At 60.6% G+C, this 16,188-nt stretch overlaps 2 protein-coding genes across 5 annotated transcripts; both read right to left on the bottom strand.

Annotated features, from left to right (window-relative positions):
- Positions 1–797: 797 nt before the first annotated feature.
- Positions 798–7,079, bottom strand: RIN1 (Ras and Rab interactor 1). 2 transcript variants are annotated; one of them, XM_090258141.1, is made up of 10 exons: positions 6,910–7,058; positions 6,599–6,779; positions 6,403–6,517; positions 6,238–6,310; positions 6,039–6,130; positions 5,145–5,882; positions 4,562–4,867; positions 4,133–4,264; positions 3,836–3,987; positions 798–3,039 (listed from the first exon to the last, which is right to left on the bottom strand). In XM_090258141.1, the coding sequence occupies exons 1-10, from the start codon at positions 6,996–6,998 to the stop codon at positions 2,551–2,553; spliced, it is 2,367 nt and encodes a 788-aa protein (XP_090114267.1). In that variant the 5' UTR covers positions 6,999–7,058; the 3' UTR covers positions 798–2,550. The 2 variants fall into 2 exon arrangements, with proteins under 2 accessions (XP_090114267.1, XP_090114260.1); XM_090258134.1 differs by lacking the exons at positions 6,039–6,130; positions 6,238–6,310 and having other exon boundaries at positions 6,910–7,079.
- A 918-nt stretch (positions 7,080–7,997) lies between these two features.
- Positions 7,998–15,987, bottom strand: BRMS1 (BRMS1 transcriptional repressor and anoikis regulator). 3 transcript variants are annotated; one of them, XM_090258163.1, is made up of 10 exons: positions 15,840–15,987; positions 13,166–13,311; positions 11,976–12,066; positions 11,683–11,810; positions 11,424–11,503; positions 11,248–11,344; positions 10,621–10,713; positions 9,353–9,391; positions 8,901–8,940; positions 7,998–8,509 (listed from the first exon to the last, which is right to left on the bottom strand). In XM_090258163.1, exons 2-9 carry the CDS (start codon positions 13,302–13,304, stop codon positions 8,936–8,938), a joined length of 672 nt encoding a protein of 223 aa, XP_090114289.1. In that variant the 5' UTR covers positions 13,305–13,311; positions 15,840–15,987; the 3' UTR covers positions 7,998–8,509; positions 8,901–8,935. The 3 variants fall into 3 exon arrangements, with proteins under 3 accessions (XP_090114289.1, XP_090114276.1, XP_090114281.1); XM_090258150.1 differs by having other exon boundaries at positions 9,353–9,417; positions 15,840–15,986; XM_090258155.1 differs by lacking the exon at positions 15,840–15,987 and adding an exon at positions 15,717–15,825 and having other exon boundaries at positions 9,353–9,417.
- Positions 15,988–16,188: the final 201 nt, after the last annotated feature.

Genomic DNA, 16,188 nt, shown 5'->3' with positions numbered 1-16,188 from the left:
AGCAAGCCTTGGTTTCCTCACCTGTAAAGTGGGGATAATGAGGCCAGCCTTAGACCGGTCTGTCATTGTCTTCCCTGCCCCTGTATCCGCGGTTATGCTCATTCCAGGCCTGGACTCCTGACCAATCAGAATCTCTTGAGAAGATAAACCCAAAGGTTCAGGCAGGGCCTGGCAGTGCTCCGCGTGAGCCAGGGCTGGGGGAATCTGGGTTCCCAGAGGCCAGGATTAGGGCTCAGCAGGGGAAGGGGTGGTAGGGGCCTGCAGAAGCCCCCAAGGCAGGGGCCCAGGAGCCTCAGCCAGTCCTGGTCTCCGTGAGACCCACTCCACAGCCAGCCCTGGGGTTCGCTGATCACCTCCTGCAACCATTCCAGGTCCTTCCTCTGGGACTGAACTTGAAACATCCTGTGTTTGGTTCCCAGAACCCACCCTCCCTTAACCTCCTAGCTTCCTACCTCTTTGCCCTTCACTTTTTTCCTTTTCTTTCTTTTTTCCCCCTGTACAGGTTTTATTTTATTACACGAGGAGATGGAGCTCTGTCCTTCTTGGCTGCTGCCTTTCTCATGGCTGCAATGACATTGCTCAGCTCCTCTCTTCTTCTTGGCAAGGATGTGTGTCCCCACCCTTTTCTTGATGAACTTCAGAGACCTCTCGGCCTCAGAGACCTGAGCAGCTCCATGGCATGATGGGGAACAAAGCCATGCACCTCTCAGATCATGCCCCGCACAAACTTGGGGTGTTGGGTGAGGCGCCCACGGCAGGTCACCTTATGGTCCTGAGCCACAGCTGCTACCCTTCAGTCTTTTTCTTTTTTTAAAGATTTTATTTACTTTTAGAGAGGGGAAGGGAGATAGGAGAGAAATATTGATTGGTTGCCTCTCACATGGCCCCAACTGGGGACCCAGCCGCAATCCAGGCGCGTGCCCTGACCAGGAACTGAACCAGCAACCTACCACATCAGTCAGGGATGCCTTTCACTCTAATTATCAAACTCCAATCAGTGGACGATATTTATTGAGCATCTGTGGAGCACCCGGCACTGTGCAAGGCACTGGGGATGGGCGTAGGTTAGGGAGGCCGGACATACAGGAGCTCTAGCAGCAAGAAGCGGGGCAGGTGTGTGTGTGCGTGTGTAAGTGGGAAGTGCTGCCGGCGGCCTCGTGAGAAATTTGGGAGCCCTGCACCTGGGCTGCATCTGGTTTGTCTGAAATCCCAATGTCCAGGATTTCCACCTTCCAGCTGTCACGTCTGACACGTGGGCTGATGTCCCTGAGTGCACAGTACCTGAAGGAATGCCTCAGTGACTAGCAGGGGACAGTTCCTTCCCAGGGGGTAGTCCCGGTGTGAGGCTGGCCTTGTCCCTGGCTAGCTGTGTGAGTCCAAAGCCTGTGACTACCTCCACTGCTGAGGTGCTGGAGCCATCACCCCGCTCCCCCTTCCTGTCACCCACTCCACAGCTTCCTGGGCCACACACACCCCCTTGTGGTCATCGCCATCATTTTCTTTGCTCAGATTTGCTGCTTGCTCTGCTGGGCCTTGAGGGTCCATTTATTGGTGGCTTAGAACAGAGGGCTAGAGGGGGTCATGGGAATGTGGTGTGCTGGTTTGGGTGGGGGAACCCCTGATGGCCTGCTGTGTGGTATCTGAGGAGTCCCTTTCCCGCACGACCTCCTGCAAAGCTCTTGCGAGGCCCGAAAGGGTTAAGGGCCGAGAGAGTGGTTTCCAAGTTCACTCCCCAACCCCTCCGTTTTGGAAGCCTGCCTCCCTGTCCTATTCCCCTGGGATGCCAGAGGGCCTGGGAGGCCTTCCATCTTGGAGGAAGACTGGAGCTTGGGTGCTCCTCCAGCTGAACCTGATCTCCAGGGTGACTGGAAGACATCATCGCCCTTCGGGAAGTGCAGAGAGCAGCCCTTGCAGGGTTGGGGGGGGGCTGTGTGAAGTCTCAGCTCCACCCCTCCGGCTCCCTAGTCTGAGCTCTGCTTGGCAGCAAAACCACCCATTTTGACCTCTGGAGGTAACGGGATGGCAGTGCACCCCCCTACCCCCCTTCACAGGTGCAGACACTGAGGTTTGGAGGTTCTTGTCTCCCAGGTGGTCTGGAGCAGGGTTGGGCCCGAGCCCTTGCTGCCTCCTTGAATCCTCCTGACACCAGGAGTAGGTGGAACCCTTCAGGGCCTTGAAGCCCCCAGGTTGGAGGGGTGGCCTGGGCAGGGGCCCCTCCCCGCTGCTGGAGGCTGGGCACACTCGCCACTGCAGTTTGGCCAGCCGGCCTCCAGCTGGGGTAGAAGGATAAGAGGCAAAGGACCTCAGGCCCCTGCTCTGGGGTCCCCCATACCCCCTCCACTTTACTCTGATGCCCAGATGTGACCATCCCAGGCAGTCCCCCAGCAGGTAGGGTCACAGAGATAAATATCAGACAGAGGCAGTGGCAGACACAAGAGTGGCCAGGGTGAGAAGGCTACGGGGCTGTAGCCTTGGCCACTGGGGCTCTGACGGGCCTTCCCAGCAGACTCGGAGTTTTCTGCCCCAAATGACCATTCTGGCCACGCCCAGCTATTCCTCTGCTGCCCGGCTTGCTTCAGCCTCTGGCCCGCCTGGCTGAGCAGGGCCTCCCCTGGCCTGGCTCTTGTCCCGCTTGGCGGTTGTCTCCGACTCTGCCCTGCTGTCCCTGGGACTGGCTTTGATCTCTGTGTTCCCAATTCCCAGGCCCTCTTTCTCCTCCTCCCCACCCCCTGCCTCTGGCTCCCCGCTGCCCGCCTCTGTTGCACCCCCAAGTGAGGCACCCCGTGTCTCAGGCTGCTCTGCCCAGCGGCGGTAGACGAGATAGCCGGTGGTGGGAAGCCTGTGGGCCAGGGCTCCAGGAGACAGGCGGTGGTAGCCCTGCTCCTTGTACAGGAAGAGGCCGAAAGTGTCAGGCTGGGTCACTCGGAACTTGGTGGCACAGAGCTGGTTCAGGGTGGCAATCGAGGCTCCTGGGGGCACAGCTATGGTCTTGGAGGTGCAGCCACTGCTGGGGTCCTGATAGGCCACTCGGAGGAGATGCTGTGCAGGAGAAGCGAAAACAAGAACTCAGCCCTGCCTGGTACAGACCTGGCTGCAGAGCTTGAGGTCCCGGAGGCAGGGTGGGGGGTATAAATCCGGTGGCAGAACCCACTGGGAAAAGCGTTTTGGACAAGGTGAGCTCCGAGGGGGGCCCTGAGGAAGGGAGAGAGGGGCTTGAGCTAGCGGGTCACACTGTGGGCCGGACGGCTGGCCCCAGCAGGCCTCCAGGGCCTGCCAGTCCGACTTAGACAGAGCTAACTTGTGTCTGGAGTGCTTGTCCTGCATTAACTCACTTAATACTCACATCAGTCCCAGGAGGTAAGTACTGTTTGTAGATGAGAAAACTGAAGCAGATTAGTTACCTAACTTGGCCAAGTTCCCACAACCAACAGGAAGCAGAGCCAGGATGTGAACCCAGGATCTGGCTACAAAGTCTGGACTCTTAACCAAGGCTTGGAAGGGTGGAGAGGAGCCTGGGCTGAAGGCCTGAGCCCAGGGCAGAGCAGAGCAGAGTCCCAGTTAGGGACTTGAGCCTGCCACCTTGGTCCCTTTCCTTCTCCACATCATGTCTCAGTCTCCTCATCTGTGAAATGGGGATAATGATGGCCCGATTTCTGTGCAGGCTCGGGGCTGAGCGCCTGGAGTGCTGGGCACAGCCGCGGCATGTGGAATGGACTCCTTCTAGAAAGGCTGGCTTTGACGTTTGTTCTGCATGGGGTGCTGTTTCTCCTGCAGGGTGACGCAGGACCAGCCTGCATGGGTCACAGTTTGGGGTGGATGGTGTAGAGGCCAGTACCTGGAAGCTGTGGGTGGCGGGCAGGCGGCGCTGCTCCCAGAGGCTGAGGGAGCGCTGTAGCTCTTGCGAGGGGCTCAGCGGGAGCCGGTGGGCCTGGCCCAGGCCGCTCAGCAGGGCCAGGCTGGCGGAGAGGCTGGTCAGATAGTAGCCGCCTAGGACACAGGGGGTAATGCCGCTCAGCATGGGGCTGAGTGACATGCTCCCTCTGCCCCTCCCTGCTTACTTGGGCCATGTAGGCACTAAGGCACTGCAGCTCCACCCAGACAAGGGGGCGGCAGGTGTGTGGGGTTCCCTCACCCTCTCCGGTGAGCAGGGTGGGCTCCAGCAGCTCTGACATGTACTCGGCCTCCAGCAGCAGCTCAGGAAGGTTGCACTGGGCCAGGACCAAGCTCAGCAGTGGGAGGAACTCATCGGCCCCTGCGCCCTCTCCTGTGCGGTGGTGGGGACAAGGAAACTTCAGGCTCCTCTGGGACCCCAGGGTCAGAGTTCACTCCTTATCTTAGATGGTGACTCTTCCCTACACCTGCCAGGCCTTAGGCAGTGTGGTCTCTATGGCAACCGTGAGCAGGGGCTGGGAGAGGTTGGGCTACAATCTAGGCCTCAGTTACACCATCTGTGAGATGGGAGGGTTGGGCCCATCATTTCTGCTGCTGGGCCTGTTCTGGAATCTGCCTGGGAGGCAGCCTCTGGCGGCAAGGAGCCAGTGGGAGGTGGTGGGGGGCGTACCCCAGTGGGTCCTCAGGGCTGTGTAGAGCAGCTTGCAGGCCTGCAGGAGCCGCTTGACCTGGGCGCTGGGTGAGTAGGTGCGAAGCAGCTGCAGCAGCTTCTGGCGCACCTGCTCCATCTCCACCGGGGAGGGCAGGCTCAAGTGGGACCCGAAGGCTGCAGGGCCCTGGGCCCGGGCCAGGCGGAAGCCTTCAGCCAGGCGGCCCAGGGAGCCGTCAGCGGAAAGCTGGCGCTGCAGGCGGGCCACCAGGATGGGCCGGAGAGGCTTGAGCACCGAGCGCTGCAGTGACTTCTCCAGGACACGTTCTGTGGGACAGAGGCAGGCAGGGGCTCAGGGGAACCACGGCGGGGTGGGGGCACAGCCCCAAGGAGAAGGGGCACAGCGCAGGAGGACCAGGGGTGAAGAGGAGGAGGAAGGTTGGTGGGACGGGAGAGTGCGGGGAGAGAAGTGGGGGACGAAATTCACTCGGGAGTGGTGAGACGAGAGGCAGGCTGGCACTGTGGAGAGGAGGGACGGGTGTGGGTAAGAGCCGAGATTGTGGAGACGTGGCTGGGCCAGTGAAGGCACGGGCTGGGGTCTCACCCAGGCGATAGGGCGGCAGCAGCTTCTCAGGGCCCAGCTCCGCGCTCAGCATGGCCCGAGCTCTGCTCAGTGCCTCCCGGATGCCCTGCAGCTCCTGGGGCTCGGGGCCGGCCCGCACCTGCGTCAGCAGGTCCTGTACCAGCTGGCCCACAGCGGTGCGGCGGTCCTGCGTCAGTGCCGAGGCTGCCCGGCCCACCTGCCGCTCGGGTGCCAGCAGGGAGCAGAAGGCAGCGCTCATGGACCGAAGCAGAGGCCGCCTGCGACTCAGGCGGGGTGAGGTTGCTGGGCTGCCTTGAGGCCCCTGCGTCCCCTCCTCCTCGGAACTGCTGGGGGAGCCACAGTCTATCTCCTGCAGGGAGGGCAAGGGGGGGAGGGAAGGGCCGGCAGCCCCTGGCACACGGTACCCCACCGAGCTCTCCCTCCGCAGCAGCTGGCGAGGGGGCAGCCTTTCTGTGCGGTTGGGGGCTGCTCCTGGCAGCACCGGGACAGGGGGAGGTGGCACAGCGGGTGGAGACAGGGGGCTGGAGGTCTCCGTGGATACGCGCACTTTGAAACTCCTCTTGAATTTCTCCCGCTTGGTAGGTCCCAGATCCCCTGGGAACAAGGGGTTGAAGAAGCACAGGGCAGCTCCTGTGCCCTGGTCCAGCTCTTGTGGGGACCGGGGCTTCAGCCGGGGCAGCAGTGGGCCTTCGGATGGGCCCGGTTGGGCCTTGGTGTTGAGGGAGGAGCTCCAGAACTCTGGAGAAGAGAAACCAGCTGGGGCATCAGAGAGAGGCAAGGGGTGTGCCGGATGGAGGGCAAGGTACAGACTCAAGCCGTGTGCCTGAGTGCCTTCCCCTTGCCCCTCAGCCTCAGCCTGTCCATCTGTGCAATGGGCAGCAGGGGGGCCCTTACCAATGCCCAAATGGGAGATGGCTTCCAGCTCCTTGTGGGTGGCTGCCTGGCGGATGGCTCTGGGGAGTTGGAGCTGGAGGAGAAGGATGTCCCTGAGGCCAGAGAGGGGCAGAAAGTCAGCAATGAGAGATGCTTGAAGCTCTGGGGGCGGGGAGGACAGGGTGTCCCGTGGACACCAGGGGCCTATGGGCGGGCTCACCGGGTGTGGCAGTAGGCACAGATGAGCTGGACTAGGTCTGGGAAGACAAGCTCAGATCCCTCCAAGGAGACACCTGAGAGATGGGAAGTGAGGCTGTTCTCTGTGGAATTCCCCTGCTCCCAGAGTCTGCTTCCAGCCCCTTCCCTCCAGGCCAGTCCCTCTCACCTGCAGGGGTCTCCTGGATGTAGTGGCTGGAGACAAAAGAAGGGCCACTGGCCTCTGGCAGCCGCAGGCACAGAGCTTGGCACTGGCGAGTGTTAGATTTCCGCACCAGGAACGTCTGAGGATGGATGAGAGGCTCAGGACCTTCATGTTCAGCCCCCCTCCCTCCCACCCCCTGGAAGTAGGGGGCAAGACTCACCCCCGGGGGCTCGGTCCTCAGCACGTGCAGCGCAGCGGCAGCGTTGGCCCGCAGCTGCAGCCACACGGGCCGAGTGAGCAGCAGGCGCTCCCGCAGGCTCACAGCACGCCCCGGCCGCTGGGGCCCGCCTGCCTGCCCCCCACTGGCATCGGGAACATCGTACAGTGGGTCCTGGGCTGGCCTGGAGGCAGGCACCAGACCTGAGCTGCTGGCCAGGGGCCGGGACCCTAGCCCAACCCTTTCCCCCTCCTCTGCCCTTGGACAGACCGTGCTCCGCGTCCCTCCCTGCCCCACCTTCCAACTCCACTAACTTTTCGCTCTCCAGGTGCCCGGGCGCAGAGGAGTTCGAAGGGCTGGGGGCTCTGAAAGGGCCTGCTCCTGGCTCCCCAGTGGCTTCCATGGCGGGGCGCTCCTCCGCTTACTCCGGGGACTCAGGAAGACAATCCAGCCCCCAAGGCAAGAGCACATTCCCTGCGGTGAGTAACACTTCCTGAGGGCGGTGCGGCCCGGTCACACCCCGCCAGTTAACTCCTGTGTGTCCACTCAGCCTGGGCAGTGCCCACTTCCGCTCCGTTCTGGGCCCCGCCGTGGGGGGCAGGGATCCTATCGATGCAAATGCCACTCCAAGGGCCCTGGCTGTGGGGCTATCGCCCACCCCCCAACAGCTTCTCACAGCACCCCCCTCACGCCGCCGGCGGGAGTGAAGGGGTTAAGTAGGGCCCGCCTTCTCTCCACTGGCCCATGCTTCGCCTTTGGGGCACCTTTAAGTCTGTGGTCGCTGGCTCTTCTGTCCCAGCCTTGGGGTCAACCTCGTGAGAGTGCCCCCTACTGGTCACAGATGACTCATTCCTGAGCATAATGGGTTTTGGGATTTCAGGTTGCCATGGAGAAAGGATGCCCTGTCTCCATGGAAACTAACCCCTTTGCTTAACTGAGGTTCTGGAGGCGGTTCTAACACGCAGCACTAAACAGGCGGGAGTCTGGCTGTGAGGTGTCAGCACATGGCACTGCAGCTGGTTGCCTCCCACGCGCACAGGCCCTGCCAGCCAGCCTGCCTTGCCAAGCGACTGGGGCAGGTGCAGACATGACCCCGTCTCCAGGCATGGAGCACCCCACTCCCTTCCCCATTGAGGCCGCGTGCTCTGCCTGTGCCACATGTGGCTTCAGACTTCGTTCATCAGCACCAGGCAGTCCAGGGTCCAGCCCCTCTCCGTGGGCAGGTGGCAAGGGGGGGGCATGGGGAGCCCCCGTTCTACCCAGTCTGTACCCCAAGTCAGAGTGGGCAGGCTCCTGCTGGGTGGTGAGAGGTGCCAGGGACCCCAGAAGTGACTGCCTGTCTCAGGCACTCCCCATGGGGCCAATTCCCTTGCAAGGTAAATCAGACACATGTGAGTCATGCCAGAGTCCCAGGAAATGTTTTAATTCCAGTCCCCACAACATGCACGGCAGGCCCCAGGACTGCCTTGAGAAGACCTGGGGAGCCTGCCTTCTCACCATGGCAAGAGCCAGGATGGCCCCCCACATCTACTTTCTGGCTCGGAGTGCCCATGGCGTGGGCCCAGCTCACTGGCTCAGGGACTGGGAGCCAGGTCCAAAGTCAGCAGGAAGGACGTGATTTGGCTTAAGATGAGGCCTGTCTTCTTTGTCAGGGAGGCAACTGAGGAGGCAACCTTTGGGAGGGGAGGGCAGGGGCTGGTTGGGCATGGAGGACAGTCTTGTCTGGCTCTGGAACTGTCTCAGCCCCAGGGAGGGCAGAGCAGGAGTCCAGACCCGTGGTGGCCGGAGGGGAGGGCCCAGCAGCACTGGGGAGCCCTTCTGCACAGTCTGCCCTCTGCAGCAGGAAAATGCAAATCCTGGGTTTGGTGTGGTCGCTCCCTGGGGCCCCTGGCTGCCCACAGCAGGGTCAAGGTCCTGGGGGCATGTGAGAAGGGGAAAATCATTGCAGATGAGAGGAAGCAAAACAGGAAGGGGGCAGCCACTTCATCTGGGGGACTGAGAGGAATGGTCTTGGTCTGGTGCATCAGCACGCTGGGCCCACCAGGGCCCCTCGGTTGCTGGGGCTCGGTACTCCAGCCCTCCCTGACCAATCCTGGTGGGGAACTCAGTCCCTGCGTCCCTTCCTCTTAGAGCCTCACCACCCCCACCCTGGTTCCTGCTCCCGAATTCCCACAGTGCCCTCAAACCCAGATAGTCCACAATCTCTCAGGCCAGTGATGGGCACAGCCATTCTCTCTGGGCTCCTTCATGGAAGCTAGGCTGGGGGGAGGCAAGGTGGGAGGCAGGACGCCCCTGCGGTTCTTACCATCTGATTTTCTCTTCTGAGGGGACACAGCTGCCCTAGCCTGGGTGGGAGAGAAGAGAAGCCCCCCTGAGACCCCGCCTCTGGCTTGGCAAGACCCCTCCACATCAGCCTCTCTGGGGTGGGGGCTGCTGCCTTGGGGTGGAGGGGGAGAGCATAAGCCCCTTTTTAGACGAGGCTCTCACGGGACGTCCTGTCAGAGCCCAGCCGCTCTCCCACCCAATTAAACCTGTCCTGGAACGAGAGAGAGGCCGACACACACTGGCCTCCTCCGGGGCGGCCTTGGGTAAAAGGTGGCTTGTGAGCTGGCAGCGATGCCAGGCAACCCGGGGCCGGGCCCTTGGAAAGCCCTGGGGTCGAGAGCCTGCAGAGACCAGAGATGGTGTCTGGGGCGGGGATCCGCCCCACCAGTCCCTTCCCCAAGACAGGGCGCGGAGGGGGCAGCACAGACCCACCTTTTTGATAGCCGTCCAGTCCTCCAGGATGTCGATCTCCTGCAGCATGTACACAATGTACGGGCCTGCGTCAGGGGTCAAGGAAGCAGAGAGCCCAGGGGAGGGGGCAGGTGACAGCTTTGGCTGGGAGTTCGAACACTTGGGGGAGGTAGTGCCAAGGACGTGGCTTAGGGCTCAGGCTCCACCTCCTGCCTCTTGGCCCCTAGGTTCTCTGGGGGGGGGGGCGGTGGTGTGTGTGTGTGTGTGTGTGTGTGTGTGTCTCTCTCTCTCTCTCTATGGCCTATTTCACCGAGTGCACCGAGGGTGGGGGTTGGCACTGAGCCTCACCCCTACCACCCCTTCCTTGGCTTCCGTTCACCTCTCTCTCCAGTCTCAAGGTTGGTGGGCCAACCCACTAAGGGACCTTGCTGCTTCTCTTCCCTGTCCCCTCATCTGGCCCCTTCCCCCATCTACACACAGACCCCGGTCTCTTCCATTCTGAAAACCCTCCTTCGGTCTCACACGCCCCTGTAGGGACCATCCACTCTGCCCTCCTATGCTCTGCACCTGAAGTCTCCACACCCCCACCTCCCACTCACTCCTCCAGCCCCGAACCTGATTCCTATCACCAGGCAGCCAATGCCCCAGACTGGTTGCTGCAGGAATGATGTGGGGGAGGGGAGGCGGGGGGGGGGGGGAATGCAGTGCGGCTCTGTGCAGGGCCGTACCACAGGGATAAAGGCACAGTGGGCCCGGACTGAAGGGGCTCTCGCCTCAGGCGGGGCAGAGGCAGCTACTCCCACATGGGACACAGGAGTCCTGATTTAGGTCCAGGGGTGCAGAAGAGAGAGAAACCAGAGCCACTGGGGGGGACTGGCAGAGGCTTCCGGGAGGCGGCAACGGCTGGGATGAGCACTGAACAGACACAGATGGACAGAAGGCACTCCAAGCAGAGGGCAGCAAGTGGGCCGGGGCAGGGCCGTGGGAAGGCCTGGGACATGCCCGGGACATTGAGGGAGAGCCCCAGTGCCTCAGAGGGTCCTTCACTTCAGGAAATGAAGGGAGGTCACTGGACAGATGTTTCTATTTTTCCACAGTCTACACAGCCCAGGAGAGACCCACGACCCCACAAAAAATTCCTGATGACAGCTGGATTTGCCTGGACAAGGCCACATGAGGCCAGATGACCATGAATGTGTCTAGTCTCTCTTTCCCAGGTCCCTTCCCCGCCCCTCCCTGGTGTCTAGAGCTGCCATCCCGCCCAGCTCAGGCCGTGGGTGGAAGGATACCAGAAACGAGGGGCGCCTTCTTCCTCTTGCTGGGCGGCAGGGGGTCCCAGGCCTTTGAGCTGCCTCTGGCGTGCAGTTTGTCATCCCACCACTCTGTGTCCCCAGACCCAGAGTCAGGATCATGGTGCTAGCCCTCCCAGGACACCCTCACCCTTATTGCCGGCCCTGCCCCATCAACCACCTCCCAGGATGGCGGAGAGAACCCTGGGCTTGGGGGACAGGACCTGAATTCAGGTCCCAACTGCTCAAATGTGCACCCTGGGAAAGAGGTCACTGCACTCTGTGGCCTCAGTTTCTTCTCTGCTTAGCGGACAGAGGAATTATGACAATTCCTGCCTCCCCAAAGCCCTGTGGGATTGTAGGCACTAAGGACATGAAGGGGACTGTGGCCACAGTATGTGTGGGAGTGTGAGAATGTCACCTCCCATTCTGGAAAGAGAGCAGGGGGACCCACTCTTCCTGAACCCCTACTGTGTACCAGGCCCTTTCCATGCCTGGTTCCATTCAGTCCCCACAGCCACCCATCTTCCTGCCCCCTTGTCCAGGCAGGGAAGCTAAAGTCCCGGCAGGGTGGGCACCGACAGCCAGGCCTGCAAAGGGGCGCTCGGGGCCGGCCCCCTGCCTCACCCGAGCTGATGTCCAGGCTCTGGCGGTCCTCCTCCAGCCGCTGGATCCGCTCCTGCAGCTCCCCCTGCAGGGTGTCATAGAGCAGCAGCTTCTCACTCTGCAACAGGTGGGAGCAGCTCAGCCAGGAGGCACAGGTGGGCCACCTCAGGCCTCCCCCACAGGTGCCCGTCAGTCACCTCCAGGTGCTGCTTAGCTCCCTGAAGCTCACACTCATATTTATTCCTGATCACGTCCAGACAGAAGCCCTTATAGATCCCTGTGGAGGGAAGGTAGGGGATGGAAGGGCCAGCTGGGCCAGGGACCCCAGTGCCCCCAAAGTGGGCCGGGAGCATGGGCAGGGCAGGGCAGGGATGAGAGTGGAAGGGACCATGGGTTAGTAGGGGAACAGGGAGAGGGTCTGGTGGGCCACCCCAGAGCACAGGACAGCCCACAGACCTGCCACCTGAATGCGAATCTTGAGGCTCCGCTGCAGCCCCCCCAGGGGCTCTGTGTACTCGGGTGCTCTCTCGGCCCCCACTTCCTCCAGCCGCACCCGGAGCTGGCTCAGTCGTTCCCTGAACAGCCTGAGAGGTAAAATGTGCTCCTCTGTCAAACACATGCAGAGCACCAGATCCACAGCAGGCCCCGTGTTAGGCCCGCAACTCATTCTCGGCCTCGCCACCTTTGCCCAGCCCCAGGCCTGTGGCCCCCTCACCCCAGGGGTCCCAGGGTGTCTGTCCCCCGCTCACTTCTCCTTGAGTTCCGAGAACTGCTTCTCCAGGTCCAGCATCTCGTTGACACACTCACTGCGGCGCCGCTCATAGTCCTCATCATCCATCTCTGGGACAGAGGCCAGAGGTGAGCGGGCGCTCGTGCGTGTGCGTGTGTATGCGTGTGTGTGTGTCCCCTCATCATCCATCTCTGGGACAGAGGCCAGAGGTGAGCGGGCGCTCGTGCGTGTCTGTGTGTATGTGTGTGTGTGTGTCCCCTCATCATCCATCTCTGGGACAGAGGCCAGAGGTGAGCGGGCGCTCGTGCATGTCTGTGTGTATGTGTGTGTGTGTGTGTCCCCTCATCATCCATCTCTGGGACAGAGGCCAGAGGTGAGCGGGCGCTCGTGCGTGTACGTGTGTATGTGTGTGTGTGTGTCCCCTCATCATCCATCTCTGGGACAGAGGCCAGAGGTGAGCGGGCGCTCGTGCATGTCTGTGTGTATGTGTGTGTGTGTGTGTCCCCTCATCATCCATCTCTGGGACAGAGGCCAGAGGTGAGCGGGCGCTCGTGCGTGTACGTGTGTATGTGTGTGTGTGTGTCCCCTCATCATCCATCTCTGGGACAGAGGCCAGAGGTGAGCGGGCGCTCGTGCGTGTCTGTGTGTATGTGTGTGTGTGTGTCCCCTCATCATCCATCTCTGGGACAGAGGCCAGAGGTGAGCGGGCGCTCGTGCATGTCTGTGTGTATGTGTGTGTGTGTGTGTCCCCTCATCATCCATCTCTGGGACAGAGGCCAGAGGTGAGCAGGCGCTCGTGCGTGTGCGTGTGTATGTGTGTGTGTGTGTCCCCTTATCATCCATCTCTGGGACAGAGGCCAGAGGTGAGCGGGCGCTCGTGCGTGTCTGTGTGTATGTGTGTGTGTGTGTCCCCTCATCATCCATCTCTGGGACAGAGGCCAGAGGTGAGCGGGCGCTCGTGCGTGTCTGTGTGTATGTGTGTGTGTGTGTGTCCCCTCATCATCCATCTCTGGGACAGAGGCCAGAGGTGAGCGGGCGCTCGTGCATGTCTGTGTGTATGTGTGTGTGTCCCCTCATCATCCATCTCTGGGACAGGAGGCCAGAGGTGAGTGGGTGCTCGTGCGTGTGCGTGTGCGTGTGACAGACAAGAAGCCAGAGGTGAGTGGGTGCTCCTCTGTGTGTGCCTGCCTGCCTGCCTGTCTGTCTCACCTGAGCTCTCTTCTTCTGACTCGGTCTGGCTGCCACTTCGTTCCTCCTCGCTCTCTTCTTCCTCCCCGTTCATCTCGGCGGCTGAATCGCCCTCTGCTTCCATCTCTTCCGTGTCTTTGCTTGGAGGCTGGATCGGCATCTGGGCCCTGGAAGGAGTGAAGTCATCACTCAGCACTGACCCCAACTCCAAGAGGGAACGTGGCCACATGGGGAGCCCAATGAAGCCTGACCGCAGCTGGAGACTCCTGGGGAAGTGACCGGATGCGCGACACACTGGGTGGAGAAGGCGCAAGTGGTCCTGCCTGCACATATCCCAGAAGCCATGGAAATACTCATGCCCTTGGACATTAACATTGCTGGTGACCCCAATCCTGGGAATGCTGGCTAAGGTGACCATCCGCAAAATGGGAAAGGCCCAGGGTGACTCCTCACTGCCTGTGGGACTGGGCCCCAACTTCTAACTGGGGCTTTCAAGGCCCTGCACTGACTAGACTTGAACTACTGGTCCAGCTCCTTCTCCCCACTACCTGATGGCCAATTCTCGAAAAACACCAGGTACTTCCTTCCTTCCCGCACCCCCTTATGCTGTTCCTTCTGCCTATATTGCCCCCCACACCTCTTGCTGAAAACAGTCTCCAACCTCTTCTCTTCTCACTGTGCTCTGGGTCCGGCCCGCTGCCTCCCACCCGCTCCGGGATGCCAGGGCAGCGCTGCTTCCCTCCCTCGTCTGCATTTTCAATGCTCCCTCCTGACATTTCCTGTCCGTAGAACCTGAGACGCACTCAGGCAGTCCCCACCATTTAGGAGAAGCAGAAGCGCGAACCCTCGCCCTGCCCCACTGCCACAGCTGTATGTCTCAAGGCCTGTGCACACCCGCCCTGCCTACTCTCCCATCGTCACTCTCAGTGGAAACTAATCCTGACTGACGTCCTCTTTGTGCCTCATGTCAGTGTTTTTCAGTGCCTATCACAGACACCTTCTCAGTGACACTGAACACTGTTAAGCATTTCTTCTTTTGTTCGCTCGGTATTTACTGACACTCTAATATATGCTAGGTACCATCAGACACTGTGGTAGGTGCTGGGCACAACTGTGACAGACAGGTGGTCTCTGACCTCAAGTCGTTCGCAAGTTCCTGGGAGAAAAAGGCAAAGAAGCAGACCACTAGTGTGGCGTGAGAAGAGCTGAGAGCGAAGGCCGAGGGGAGAGGCGTGTGACTGGGACTGGGGTTGCTGCGACAGGAGGGCTCGCAGAGGAAGACGGGCCGGACAGAGGAGCTGAGGTGCTCGGGGAAGGGGAACTTCCAAAGCAGAGGGGCATGTGCACAGACCCTAAAATGAGAGAGGGGGCAGAGTTGGGGTCTAAGCCCCAGAGAGAAATCTGGGCTGCAGAGAGCTGGTCAATGGTACATAGCGAGTTCTTCAGGCCCCGAGAGAAGGGGCAACCACCAAGGCAGAATGTGTGGAGCGAGAAGACACCCATGATGGAACTCTCAGGGTCACCAAAGGGGCAGATGACGAGACCCGGGCAAAGGAGAAGGAAATTACCAAGAGGTGGAGGAGGAAAGACTCAAAGTGACGGAGAGAACTGCAGAAGGAAGGAGAGGTGACAGCGCCAAAGGCTGCCAAGTGATCACCTAAGAGGAAGACTAAATAGGCCTCTCAACAGATCATCTCTCTGCCTGCTGAGGATTCTGTTTCACTGTGATGTCCTTCCAACTTCACTGGACAGTGTTTTGTAGTCCTTTAGATGGGACCTCCCTCCAGGAAGCCTTATTTGCTCACATTTACTCTAGATTTGCCCACCTCTTGTCTATCTCCCCGGCCAGACCCTAAGCCTCACCAGGGCAGGGCTGCACATGCGCCTTATTCGCCTAGCACAGAACCGATGCCATGACTGGAGGGTTCGCAAATACAAATTAAACAAAACGAACTTTTGCGAGGCAGGGGTTGGCTTTTACCTTCTGGTAGCCCCAGGGCCCTGTAGTGGTAGCAAACCCAAAGTGTTCTGTTATCCTTCCCTGACAGCATGCGAGGCGCGTAAAGTAACTGCACTTGAGGAGAGTTTCGTTCACACTCCTCAACGATTTCACAAATAATCTGAACCTGATCTGAAACCCTCGGCTCTCCAAACCAGCCTCATCCTTTCCATTCTCAAGCCTCAGTTCCAACAGTTCCCAAAGGCTGCAATTCCTTTTCAGTGTTAAATATATTTACTTGGTAAGAGGAAACGTAATCGGACCAGAAAGGCGGGGCCTCCTCTTCTACCAAGTGAGCTCACTTAAGTCACAACCTCCCCTCCTTACCCCGGTGCAGGGTGAACAACCATTGCTACCCTGCAGAGTGTCGTGAGACGGCTCGGGTAAGGGGTGAAAAAGCAAACTGTAAGGCCCTGTGCACGGGCAAGTTATCTTTTCAGAAAGTGAGCCTCTGGAAGGCAGAACTCCCATGGTTCCCACCCTCGAAGAGGACCACCCAGCCCTTCCGCGGCGCGCCCAGAGCCTCCCGCCCCGCTCCATTCCCGTATGCGCCGGCACGGGCAGGGCAATCACCGGCTCTTCAGCGGCCCTGCACGCGTCCGCCGGTTAAGTCTCCGCTTCGGCCCTGGAGAGTGGGCGGGCGCCGACCGACTCGCTGGGGAGACCAAACCCGGCGCCACGGGTGGCGTTACGCACCGCAGGGAGTGGAGCCTCCGGCCTCACGTCCGAGACTCCCTGACAAGCGGCCGCAGCTGGCGAGTGCTGGTCACCGGCGTCCGTCCCTCTTCACCGGGAGTAGCGGCGGTGGAGGGAGTGTCCCCGCTTCCGCATTGGTCATCAGGAAGCGCCTGTTGGAAGCTCGCGATTGGACAGCTGGGGCGAGGCATGCTGGGATACCGCGCGCTGGTTTCCATAGCAACCGGCCGACATTCACACAGGCCGTCAGCCCGCCGAAAAAGCTTTTGTGGTTTTCCTTGATTTACAGCCGGTGTCCCTCGATTCGCGGTCCCCTGCCCCCAACCCCCCGCGGCGTGAAATGGGGGAA

The sequence above is a fragment of the Furipterus horrens genome, unplaced genomic scaffold, assembly GCF_987537825.1.
Source record: "Furipterus horrens unplaced genomic scaffold, mFurHor1.1.pri manual_scaffold_2, whole genome shotgun sequence".
In the NCBI taxonomy this organism is placed as follows: domain Eukaryota; kingdom Metazoa; phylum Chordata; class Mammalia; order Chiroptera; family Furipteridae; genus Furipterus; species Furipterus horrens.
This window is presented reverse-complemented; position numbering and strand designations above follow the sequence as displayed.